The sequence below is a fragment of the Melozone crissalis genome, unplaced genomic scaffold, assembly GCF_028551555.1.
Source record: "Melozone crissalis strain CALT ecotype California unplaced genomic scaffold, PUWL_Pcris_2 ptg000016l_1, whole genome shotgun sequence".
Classification (NCBI taxonomy): Eukaryota; Metazoa; Chordata; class Aves; order Passeriformes; family Passerellidae; genus Melozone; species Melozone crissalis.
The window spans coordinates 9,979,044-9,992,462 of record NW_026535794.1 but is presented as its reverse complement, the minus strand read 5'-3'; the positions used below and the strand labels follow the sequence as shown (position 1 = coordinate 9,992,462).

At 37.6% G+C, this 13,419-nt stretch overlaps 1 protein-coding gene across 1 annotated transcript in view; it reads left to right on the top strand.

The window, feature by feature from the left end:
• Nucleotides 1-13,419, top strand: part of PTPRN2 (protein tyrosine phosphatase receptor type N2) — a 634,421-nt gene that overhangs the window by 261,336 nt on the left and 359,666 nt on the right. Inside the window, exon 10 of the mRNA XM_054274266.1 lies at nt 9,986-10,072. Within this exon, the coding sequence (XP_054130241.1) occupies nt 9,986-10,072 (87 nt within the window). The remainder of the gene's footprint in view (nt 1-9,985; nt 10,073-13,419) is intronic.

The following is a 13,419-nucleotide window of genomic DNA, read 5'->3' as shown; positions in this document are numbered from 1 at the left end:
ACTAATTGTTTCTAGAATTATAACCATAATCTTATTTATTTTCAGAAGGAATACTCTTGCTGCAGGGTATAAGGCAAGAGGAATTCACTTCTGATATCTGTCTATTCTTGGCCTAGGCTATAGTGCACATGTGACTCATGGAAAGGGCTTGACTGATACTCTTTTTAAACACAAGATTCATGTGTTTCATGAGGATCGTGTAAGGAAAACTGTTCCTGACCTCTGGAGTCAGAGAAAGAATCAGTTAGTGATTTTTTCATGTATTATATTCTCATTTATTTGGTCAGGTGTTCCTAGTACTCCAGGGATAGAATATCTGTATTTTACTACTTTTTGACTGGGTTTTGGGCAAGTGCCTGAATAATGGCAATTTCATAGACACCATTTCACTATTTAAGTTTTTGCTCAGGGAACTGAGGAAATACTATTTTTTGAATACAATTATTGAATAACTCTCTTTGTGTCTTTTAATCTTTCTTTCTTGATTGTTAGTGCTGTAAATGTGCTAACAAATACAACAATGCCCAAGCCAAAGAAAAAGAAAACAGAAGAACTTATGTTCATTAGAAACTAAAGTTTATTGTTTGTCCAAGCACTGTTTTTCCCAGGAAAGATGGATTTTTAGGTGGTCCTTACAGAGGCAGATCCCAGCTGATCACTTCTTACCCTCCCTCAGAATTTTTTACAGAATTATCTTGGACTTTATTTCTTAACACTTACTTTTGAGCTATCTTGTATTTAGTGCTAGCTTTAGAAAATCAGGCAGTAGCATGTTCAAGGTGGTCTAAAAAACCTCCAGTCTTGTGCTGGTGGCTGCTGCTGAGAGCTGACTCAGGGTCTGGGGTGAGCATGTACTGCTGGGAATGTGTTTCCTTCAGCATGGCTCTTCTCACTCCTTCTTGATCCCAGCAGCAGGAACTACAAATTGCTTTCCTGCTCTTTATCCTTTTCTCTTGACTGCTTTTAGCAGGCAGAGCAGTCATGGCTGGTGTGCACCAGCCCCTTGCCCATGACAGGCAGTGTCCAGGTCCTGGCATTCCAGATCCTCCACTTTTCCTTGCCAAGCAGTGCATTGAGAGGAGAGGTAGGATGGGAAAGATATCAAGCCTGACACTGACCCATGAAAGTGGGTGGTTAAAAATGCAGGAGTCACCTGTTTCAACATTCCCCATCTTTAATATTTAATATTTTGTATTCATTAGAGCAAGTAATAAGCAAATAGACAGTTCCTAGCACACCTGTAAGACATTTTGCTGAAGCTCTGAAATACCTCCACACATGTCAGAGTTTCATCACTCAGCCTCAGCCCCATGACAGACATTCCTGCTCTTTTCCAGGCATGGAGGAAGGATGGCAGCTTGGCTGGAGCTGGCCAGGCTGCCCCTTCCTGCTTCCCACCAGCAGGGATTTTGCCTGCACCAGTCAAAGTCCATACTGCTGCCAAATGGTGTTAGCAGCCAGAGAAAACTGGTCCTCAACATTATTCATCCAAAGACAGACTCCTTATTTGACTCTCTAATGCATTCCATATGGTATTCCAGACTCATATTTCTGAACTTTGATTTTTCTTTTTTTAGGTTTATCTTTTTATCTTCAGTACTAAGGAGACTATGCTGCATGTTAAGTGATACTATTATAGACTGTTGCTCTCTCAGTGACAGGAAGCTGATTTGATGTCAATTGAAACAAAGATATTACTGAGAAGTGGCCAGGTGGAACTTCCTGAAATAATTATTTTAAACTTTGAAATTCATCTTTCTTAAAATTCAGTATTTAAAAAGACTAGAGGGGAAAAAAATTACTCTCAGTAATTTTACTGTGTAAAAATTACTCTCAGTTCTCAGATCACTACTAAAAAAATCTTCAGTGTGAAAGACATTCCTGTTTGTGTCCACTAAGAGAATGATTGTTAAAAATTCTTAAATATAAAGACTCAGAATAAATATAGTGGTAGGCAGGACCAAGAAAATTATGTTTTTCAGATCAAAACTCAGATTAGCTCCTATAGTAAAGTACCACCACAAGAAGCCATGAATCTTTGGTGAACTCATCCAGGCAGGTCTTCTGGTTACACTTTTTTTTGCTAACAAGTGAATCTGTGGAATAAAGAACCAAATGAGAAAGAATCTTAGAATTCTAACCCAACACTTTGGCCTGCAGGGCATAATCTGTGTGTAGCTCTAATTGTTTAATAAAAGTTGATTACTGAAATTAAATTCTTCAACAGATTTCATCCATTCAGCTTCTGTTTTCAAGAGCTTTGGATATGTGCTTTGTTACCCATGTGTTTAATATCTTTTCCCTTTAAGGCACATTTCTAGGTGTAAAGCTGAAATGTGTCTATTTCAGAATTTAGAGTGAAAGCCAGACTGACTCATTTAGGTACCAACCTGCTGGATGATGCTGCACATATTCCCCAGGGATGTCATCCACTTCATTTCACATCACTGAACTTCTTGAGAGACAGGTGAAGACATACCCACACGGGGAGGTTAGACACCCTCTTTCCTCCACTGATTAGAAGAGATCTTTGAAGACTCCAGAAGACAGCCCAGACTGCAAAATATCTCCTTGTTTCACTGAGACATGCCAAACAAGTAGGATGTTCAGGGATCCAGTGTGCCTAGTGCTGCTCTGCTGACAGGCACTGGGTCTAAGATTTTCTGTCTGTCTTCTGCTTATTACTGTGGGGCTTGGAAGGTGAAGCAGGAGATGAAAGAGACCTTACTGAAGTTGGTCTGAGCAGTTTAGACTTCCACATGCTGGAAGAGTGCTCTGTGTACCAGAAATGTGAGGTAACACTGTCCATCATCCTTGTGATGGCCCAGTGGTTTGTCTTCAGGTCTAAAAGCATCAGAGAAGGACAAATAATGCACAGAAGAGGACCTTAGTCTTGCAGTACTCAGAAGTAAGGAAGACTGCTGGTCTAAACAGTTTTTTGAGCATGTGTGAATTGAAAATGGTTTTAAAGTCAGCATGTCTGAATAAAATGTCTCCTTCCCAAAAGTCCTAGATGCTGGTTTCAAGCTCTGCTTCATTCTCTGATTAAGATGTGTATTAAATACTATTCAAGCTGAGGTCAGGTGTAGCCAAACTTCTGAATATTCTCCATGGGAGATAAATGGCAGTGTCCGTGCCCCTGGCTTGAGTTTGGACAGCAAAAGAGGCTGGATGTGAGTGGCATTTACCTGCCCAGAAAATACACTTACTGCTGGGAGGATACTGTAGTTAAGCATTCAGGCAACTTTGAGTCTGTAGGGAAATGCCTTGCAATTTTATTGTAGTGCTCATCACTCTTGAAAATGGACAAACTGGCCATCATTGCCTGTGTTCTGATCTAAGCAAATTTTAGGTGTATTGAGCCCTACCTTTCTTGAGATTTTACTGGGGATTAGACTGACATTTAGGTTTAAAGAGTGCAATTTCCAATGTCAGGCCCATTTCTGTACTGTATATTATTCTTCATTTTTGCAGAAAATGATTCAATTGAATTAATCTGACAGGGCTGACTGGATGTCCATCACAGTGCTGCATTACAATTGCTAAACAGAGTATTGGAAGGGCACTAGGTACAGTCTGGTAAAGACAATACATAATTTGAATGACTGCACTAAGGGAGCATTTCAGACTTCAATAAGTGGGTTTCCAATGGCACTTGGCAATTGGGAGGAGGAAAAGCAAGTGAGAGCAACTGCTTGTGAGACTGACATAACCTCAGCATAACACTGAGCTACATGTTGTTCTCCTTGGGCTGAGAGCAGGCTTGGCAAACGCCAGCAATCAAGCCATCTGTATAACTGCATCAGATTTCTTGCTACCAAAATGGTTCAATTTATGGGATTGTTTTGACAGGCATGTTGGGAAATACAGAGCATATAGTTTTCATCATTGTTTACTTCTGTTTTTCTTCTTGTTCCCTTTGACATTGCCCACTGGCTCATATTAGAGTTTGAGCTCCATTTAGCTCAGCATGCAGAGCTGGCCGTGCTGCCAGTGTCCCCACAGAACTCCTCCTGTGCCTTCATTTACATGCTTCCTTTTTGTTCTTTAACCAGAAGGGGAAACTTTGAGCCTTGAATGCATAAATCATTAGGTCCAGGTCAAAAATAGGCCATTATTCAAAATGTTTGTTCTCACTCATCAGATTTGTACTTAATCTTGGGAATTTCTTGAAAACGTGGAATCCATTTGTAACATTGTTCAGAGAATTGGAGCATGAAGCTGAACTGGTTGTGAGATCAGCATCCAATATTCAGCACTACTTTTCTGTTAAAGTTGTCTAACTGGCCATTCATGAAGCAAGTCTCGTCCATTAGACTGGTCTCCAACTCTAATTGCCCACAGCAGGACTTTCCAACTTGCCAATGAGGCAGAGCTTAACTTTACTGGGATCAGGGTGCTCCAAATATGCTCTAAATCAGCAGAATGTGCTCTAAAATCAGTCAGAGGCCCTGTGCTAATGTAGTTTGGAACAAAATCTTTGGTAGGGGAATAAGTGAAGTTTTTAGGTTAATTTTCAGGTGGCATAGTATTTGCTACTACATCCCCTTCATATTTGGTAGGGAGTAGTATATAGATCCAATAGTGTTGGTGCCTCTGCTGTTAGATCCAGAATGGATGCAAGTCAAATAATAACATTATTGTCTTTTATATAACAATGCTAGGCAGCTGACAAGGAAATTTGGTGTAATTGCCTTCATTTTATGGACAGTGGAATTGCAGATCAGGAGGATGTCTTGACTGGGGTAACTTGAGAGACCTCTCCCAGATGAAGACATATTCTGTTCCTTATTAGTTACTTGTTTAGCTACAGGCATTCTCTCATTTATGTAGAAAACCACTGAAGACAGTGGAATTGTTTAGACAGACTGAAAATAATAATAATAATAATAAAAAAGGCTAGCATTACTATACATTTTTATCTGGAACTGAGGAGAAACTCACTTAATGGGGTTGTTCCAAGTTGTGCTAACTTCCTGGGAGCAGATTTTAAAAATTACTTCTCATCACTGCATTTTTCTTGTAAATTGAAAAGTTAAATCTTAATAGTCAATAGCAGAAGAAGATTATCATTCAGTGTTCTATTATTTAAATTACCTCTGTAAGTGGATTGTTTCTTAAAATATTTCTGTTTTCAGCTTTCTCACTGGGAGGGACCTAGACACTGGAAGATACAAAATCTTATTTTCACCAGACAATCTAATTTTCTGGTATTCAATGTCCAGTACACTTTGTGGAGACACTTTGACAATTACATAAAGTTGGGTTTCCAAATCCACTCCTGAGCATTTAAATGGATTGCACTAATTTTCAGAAGTGCTCAGCTGCTCGCATTAAAGTTAAGACATATTTATTCCTGTGCTTTCATTTCAGAGTCATCTATAAATAAAACAGCTTTATAGGCTAGATCCTGCCTATTTTGGTTTGGTTGTTTGGTTTGGTTTGGGTTTTTGAGGTTTTTTTGTGTGTTAGACAAAACTCCTGATGGACTTAGAGGGAGCTGATTGGCTCAGGATTATTTTAGGTTAATCTAGTAGATCTCAACTGGATGATTTATTTTTTTACATTATTAAAATGGATTCAGAAATTTTCACAACTATGTCATGATGTTAAATCATGAAATCAGTCTTGAACTGAGCTGAGGAGTCATTTCATCTGAAGGGATAATGCAGTACTACCATATAATATTGTCTGTTTTTAGCAGAGGTATAAGCCATATTCTCCAGGAGGTGTAACAGTGCAAGAGCCCTGCCCTGAAAAGTGAGATCAAACAAAAACAGTAGTGAAATATTTTGCAGATGACACTCTGAAAGACTTTGAAACTATATATATCAATCTATGTATCTTAAAAAACCCCAAAGGAAATATTTATATTTCATTCTCCACTTATTTAATCATTGTCATTAGTGTGTCAAAGTTATTCTATCAATAATATGAGATAGAAATTGGCATCTGGGTGAGCCAGAGTTCTGCTCCTGATGCAGCAGGGTCTGAATCTATCAACTAAAAAAATAACAATTAGGGTAGCACTCAGAGATGGTATTAGAAGATAAAGCAATGGAAGGAAGTACATTATACATGAATTTTATATACCTTCTGACTATCTTTTCATCTTCCAAGAGAGCTGGAGATGGAAACTTAAAAAGGACCTCAAAAGAATTATTTTAAACAGTGAGATGTATCACATTTTCTTTTAGCTGCTGTTATTACAGTTACCTTGAAAGAAGGTGCAAAAGAGAAATCTACAGCAAATGGAATGACAGCAAAGGTAGGAAACCTAAAGTAAGCACTGTCTCAAGATGTCAGCTGGCAAGATCTATATAATCTGCAAAAAGGTGCCCTACCATCCAGCAGTTGACTCCTCTTAAGGCCAAAATCTAGCCTAAAGGTGATCAGAAACCTTCAAGGCAATAAAAAAAAAGTAGTGGTAAAATCAAATCATAGAATCATAGGATACCCTGAGTGGGAAGGGACCCATGAGGATCACAGAAGTCCAATTCCTGCCCCTGCACAGGACACCGCAAAAATCACACCATGTGCCCAAGAATATTGTCCAAACACTTCTTGAACTCTGCTGAGACTTGGGAGCCTATTCCAGTGGCCATCAAGCAGGGTGTTAAAGGCACTGCAGAAACCATTTGTTTTCCTGGACATAGAAAGGGTTCCTCAGGAGAGCTTGGAAAATGTAAATAGCGTCCATGAGAGGTCCTTTTTGTGCTTTTGTTGTTTTACCAGCTCATGCCTTGTATCTCTGAGGCATATCTAAATTGTGATTTCTCTCTTAAGGATTCACTGTTACTGGTGTTCTGAACTACCTTATCACACACTCCTGGAAGAAAATGCTTTGAATTGGACCTGCCTTGGCCCTGGAATGCGAGGGGCCACAGCCCAAGGATTCCCTCTGTGCTGTACTGCACTGCTTGGAGTGCCAGCAAGGCCCAGCACCGAAGGAGTTCCCAGGTCCCCCACTGGGAACTGCACTGACCATTTTTACAGATCAGATAAAGCAGTGTGAACACTACCCACAAGTTTTCTCCAAGTCTTTGGCCTTGATAAAATATTTCAATTGTCAGGGTTATCTAAAGAACCTTCTTTCTACTTCAGTCTAGAGTGTCTCACTATTTGTGAGACACTTATCTCAACACTTATTTTTGTCTTTCTTTCTTGGTTTGCCTAACACTTCCTATTGAATTAATTTCGTAGTTGTTGAACCCTCACAGTCAATAGACAAAACATTGACTATTGAAAACCCCACTCTCTAATACAGAAACTGAATTGAGCAGGCTGAACACTAAGGACAGTATGTAAAAAATCACAAATATCATCTTTTCTGCAAGTATTGAGTGATTGCATTGACGATGAGTGAAGGGTCATGGGTGGGAGAGCAGGTGATGTTTGAAAGATTGTCCTTGTGAAAGCCTGAAGTCAGATGGGTAATGTGGGTGAACAGTACTGTTACAAGGTCAGTTTGGTTAGCACTGTGTTGGTGGAAATGGTGTAGTTCTCTCCATGTAAACAAAGTTAAAGGCAATCACCATGCAAACCATGCAAGAATGAGCAAAATGAAACACTAAACAAAAGCAAAGCTTTAATTGAGCATGGAAAAATCATGGCTGGGCATTTTTAGAGGAAGGTTTTGAATATTCTACTGTCCTACAACACAGCTGTCATAGAACTGTAATGAACAGTACTAAACTGTATTTTCCACTCTTGGGAAGTTGGAAAAATTGCATTGGTAAATATCATGATTGTAATAATTCTTAATGGGAATCCTCAAATGTGACTGTGGGATCAGCAATTGTATTGGTACCATAGAATACTCATCCTGCAGCTTTCCTGTGCTATTATGAATGATAATTTTTTAGCCTATCAAACTGCATCTGAGTTTGTGAGCCTTTGTCTTTGAGTTTGATATTGCATGAGAGTTACTAAGACTGCTCTTGGATGCTCAGGTTTGCAAAACAATGGCCTTCCTGCACCATTTTCTCACCCATTTCCCCTCCAGCATTATTGCTGGTTTGTAGCATTCAAATGCTCTGATTACACCCCTCATTTACTGCTGCTGCATTGGCTTGTTGCAGCCTATCTTGTTTTTGAAGCTGGGGAATGCTTTTTCAGGGCAGTAGGGAGGGGTGAGCTGGGAGTAGGAGGTTGAGGCTCCCTTGGTTAAAAAGCAGCACCAATGGACACAGCAGCCTTGCCTGCATCAGGCTTGCTATTACAGTAAAAGCCCACTTGCTGACACCAATCATTTCTGTAAAATTTAAGCCAGCCTCTTTGGGAGAAAAGATTTAATTAACACATAAACCCCAGAGTAACTATGACAATCTGCTTTCATAGCGATGAGAATAATCACATTTCTATCCACTGTCAGTCCTTGAAATATAACAGTTTTATGAATAATCTATAGTACATTTTTTTTCCTTACACAATCAATCAGATTCTTTTGTTACTTTCACAGAAGAACATTTCTGTCTTAGAAATGTAGAAAATCTCTATATTTATCTGGTGCCTAGAGGGGCTACCTCTGGTTGTGTGACAGGAGGTCTCCTGAGCATTTTGGGCTAGTAGCATGAAGGGAGGCTGAGCAATTCCATGCTAACCAAGATCCACATGAGATATCCCATTATTTAAATAGAGGTGCCCTTAGGGCAGTGCATGCAGAAACCAGTGAAAAAAAAATTCACAACCAAAAAAGAAAACCAATGAAAAACAAAACCCAAACCCCCAGTGTTCATTGCAGACAATAAATAAAATAGTGGCAATGAATTATCAGTATGTAAAATTCGATAAAAAAGCTTCAACTCTGAGGTAGAAATAGTGACCTTTGGAAAAAGCTTTGAGAAAAATCTTAGTCCAGTTGAAAAGATTGTGTCTAATACTACATGCTTTTTTGGCACCTTCTTCTACTTATTTTAAATACTCAGAGGAACAAATACAGAACCTTTTTTCCTGTGAGTTAATCTCAGGAAAGTTGATTCTGCTTTACCATGGCATAAGTTAGATATGCTTGTAAGGTATAATTTTTGGTCTTTGGGGCTTTAACAATATTGAGAATAAATCTATGATCACAATTTAGATAGAGAATGTTGTCTCTGTTGTTTTCACTGGACACTGTTATATCATTTCTGCATCTTTCTTCTTTCCTAATACTTTTTTTATTTGGTTCCACAGTACTGAACAACTTAGCAAGGTAGGATCTGTATATTAGGGAGGGAATGCTCTTAATACATCTTTAGAGTTGTATCAGCTCTAATAACCTGAAATTTTTGCAAATACAAATTTTGCATCTGGATAAGTGCTTTTTAAAATGATAGCAGTCATATTGTGTTAGGCTTGATTGCAACCTGTTTTCTAAATTAAAAAATGTAAATGTGGCATTGACAAAGGTTAAAAAGATTTAAAGGGGTCTCTGTTAGCAGTGTATGCACGCACCAAGCTAAATCCTATGTATCTAATCAGTATCCTCTGGACTATGTGTCTTGCTCCATTGTTTACTTTCAAATCCATAATAATTTTGTATCCTTTCACTGGGCAAAGATTCATTTTAAAATCTAATGATTTTAAAAATATGCTTTTCACTTGTCCATTTGATACCGAGCTTGCAATTTGACTTTCATTGTTTGTTTCCCTCCTTGTCTCGTCAATCCTTTTCTTTCTTTCTGTCCTTTTACTTTATTACATTTTTTATTGAGGACTGAGATGAACTGGTAGCTGCATCATGGGCCCATTACACTTCCTAACAATTCCATTTGCACCTTATTGTTTGTCTTATTGCTGGAAAATTCAGGTGATTCATCATGCCTGAAGAAGCACCTGATCCCAATTCCCTTGATATCACGATCACTATGTGACAGGAATACAGTTAGTGATGGCTTTCAGACTCAAAGAGGCCAAGGTGATAACTCTTTTGGGACCTTTAGCCTCTCAAGTATTGATGAGTTCCATTTTTTTAATGCTCTGTTTTCTTGCTCCCTTTCAACAGCCCCCTGAGTGTGGAAAAGGGCTTGGAGTTAATAAAGGAAGTGGCAGATCTCCTGAAGCTGCAGATGAGTGTCTTCGATGATGTCAAGTATGTACATGAGATTTTCTCCTTTTTTATTTCATTGGATGTCTCATTATTTTTGAATAGTTTGTCTTACAAGGAAATATCTGATCTTTACTGTCAAAATTAAGGAGAACAGGCAAGAGGGGAAAAAATATTGATGATCTTTGTAACATCCCCTATGCATGGGAACAAATTATTTTGAGAAAATTATAAAGAATTAATTTTTTTTCTTCTTTCATAGGGAAAAATAATCTGTTTCAAATTCTATACAAATATTACCAACTTTATTTAACAGTTTCTAGGCAAGTAAAGTCTTCTGAAGGGTAATTTCACCCAGAGATGACATCAGAGATGGATAAAACTTGGGTGCCTGGCTTTGAGTCTGGCACATGGCACACTAGGTCATGCTTTTTGGTCAGCTATTATTTAACAAGTCACAGGGAGTTCAGCTATGCTGAGCACTGGTTTTCCTCCTATGATTCATACTGATGAATGCTCTGCATGTTAATGTCATGAACTAGGAGGTTATGATCTGCCATGTCTAGTAAAGAGTTTTAGACTGAGGTTTTTCTGAAGGCATTTTGGAAGAAACAAGTACTTCACAAAACCTTATCCTCTCTGTATAAAACAGAGGGCACACAGGATAGCTGATGTCTGGGTAGCTGAAGTGCAGCATCTGTCTCAGCCCCACCTGTGCTGCCATCAACTAGTGTTTGATTTTCATTTGCAGAATGGAATTAATTGTTTAATTCTCTTTTTAAAACCATAGACCGATAATGCTTTGTCTTTAGTGGAAGTGTTTATTCTTGATTGTAAAAACCAATAAAATTGTACCCCTTCTATAACTATATTTGGATGGAGAAATGGACTACTAGTGAGAAAATCTTTTCAGAAACCTGGAAAATACCAGGCATATTGGCTTTAGTTATTGAGAAGGAAAATATTGCCATATTTTGTTTGCTTTGATGAATGTCTTTTGCTTGTATTTCATGAATACTGAGTTTATAAATTGAAAAAAATATGGTATTCTATTGTCTTTCTTGTAAGGAGAATTTGTACCCTTGAATTTGGACACTAGCAGATAAAACCTGCTGCATATTTAAAGGAGAAATCCCATGGATAATTTCTCTGCTGAATCAGGGGGTTCAGCTTCATTAGCTTCATTTATTTACAGTACAAGAACACTTTCACCTACCTTTCTAATTTTTAATATAAAGTCTTTTGGTTATTTTTTATCATTTGATAAATCACAACACTTTGCAGTTGATAGGCTGTAGACTTGTTCTTTAATAATAATGATAAAAATGTCCTTCCAGTGGCGTAACCAGCTGTGATGGACCTTTCTTTTAATGTGCAGAATTAGCTGCATATTTTGCCTCTATTAATATGCAGTCACATGACTGTAGTGAAAATACTTGTATGGTCAGTACCTTAAAATTCTGGTATGAATTACAGGAAGTTCAAACAGGACTGAGCATCCATACAATGTTTCTATCCATACAATGTTTTTATCAGTCTTTGCCTTTTAAAAAATCTATAAATCTGGTAAGGGTTATCCTAAATCTCAAATCAATGAAGAATTCATCCATAATTAATTTTTTTTTTGTTCAAGAGAATGAGATGCTTTGACTCAGGTTAAACCCATAAAGTGCTAAAGGAAGGTGGAGCTGACCAGTAGGTAAACCAGTAGTAGAAGCTTTAGACAAAGACCTTGCCAAGAAAAGAGTGAACACTTTTTGGATTTGTTATTTTCTTGACATTGCACCACCATCAGTGGAAAACAGTACAAATTTGAATACTCTGGTTAGCTTCTCTGTGGTCTCATGGAGAGGAGTTCCATGAAAAACCTGACGTCATGTCCAAGTCACCACTGACATATCAAGAAATATTTCCCAGGAAATCTGCTTCTTACTTGGGATAAGGCATCATGGGTGATTTATTTTATTTCACTGGCAGCTAAAAGTACCCTTTTCCTTAAAGATTCTTTTTTATTTTTTTGTAAAAATGGGGAAGTTATGTAGAAAAAACTTTCAGCCAGAAAGAGGAGTTGTAAAAGGGGTGAGAATTTGTCATACTAGCCTCCTTTAACTCTGACCTGAGTATTTGATTGGTCTGGAATTCTCAATTCTCTCTTTTCTGTCCAAGAATTCACAATGGTTAGAAAGTAACAGTGTAGACTTAGACTTGTTAGATCATTGCAAAGATTTCAGAGTAATGACATGTTAATGAGAATCACATGGTTAATTTGAGAGTATAGAGAAAGTCAAATAGGAATAGTGCAAGAACTGAGGAGAAAGGGTAAGTGGTGAGTTATTTTAAATTTCTTTAAATTCTCAGATACCAGTTTATAGTCCTTTTCTCTGGAAAAAAAAATAAAAACAAAAACAAACAAACAAAAAAAAAACCACAAAAAAAGGAAACAATAAAAACCAAAGAGAATTTAAAGGAACTGCTTCACTAATAAAGTACTGCTTTTAGTTAGTTTTCTCTGCAAAATATCTTTCCCTCTTGCCTACATTTTTAGTTTTTCCCTGTGCTTTGAAGTTAAGTAAGTGAACAATTGCCATGGATAGGAATCCAACACCCTGTATTAGCTCTTGATTAGCTGGTGCTTGGTAGTAATCAGCTTATTCTATGAAGATAAAATTGTCTTTCACAATCCTGCCAACTTTAAGGATAGACTTCAGTTCACAGGATATCCCCAGGCTTGTCTTCCAGAGCATTCAGTCCATCTCTGCAGCTGATTTGTTGTCAAGTTCACATTGTCATAAACTTTGCTCGCCCTGTGAAGCAGATGAGTGGGAATAGATTTAGGGAATTCATAATTAGAAATATTTCAACATTGAAAATAAGATCCAACATGTTAGTTGTCACTTTTGGATACAGCCTGAATCTTTATGGAAGTAATAGTTATTCTTAATATGTTTTGTTAATGGTTATGTAGCTGTCAAATAAATTCCATTATTTCTTATTACATCATTAGAGACCATTAAAAGGATATTAGCATGCTGATGTAATTATGCAAGCAGACGTAAAATTACTATAGTTATGATTTTATAATCTAATTATGGATGTCCAATGCCCCTGGTGATTGATTGTTGGACTGGTATCAGGGATTGAAGTCAGATGGGTACTTTTGTTTAGGAGGGTTTATATCTATTTTCTTTTAAAAAATATGTGTTTGCAATCTGCAACATTGGTTTTCTTCATATAATTGAGTTATTCACAACATGATATTTTATCAAGAAACATCCAAATATAATAAAAATACAAAAATCTCCAAGCTCAACTTTGAAAGTAGTGGAAAGGACACAGAATTAATAGTCAAAGTCATTGATTAGTGCGTAAATTACTTAACTGGTTTCTGATGA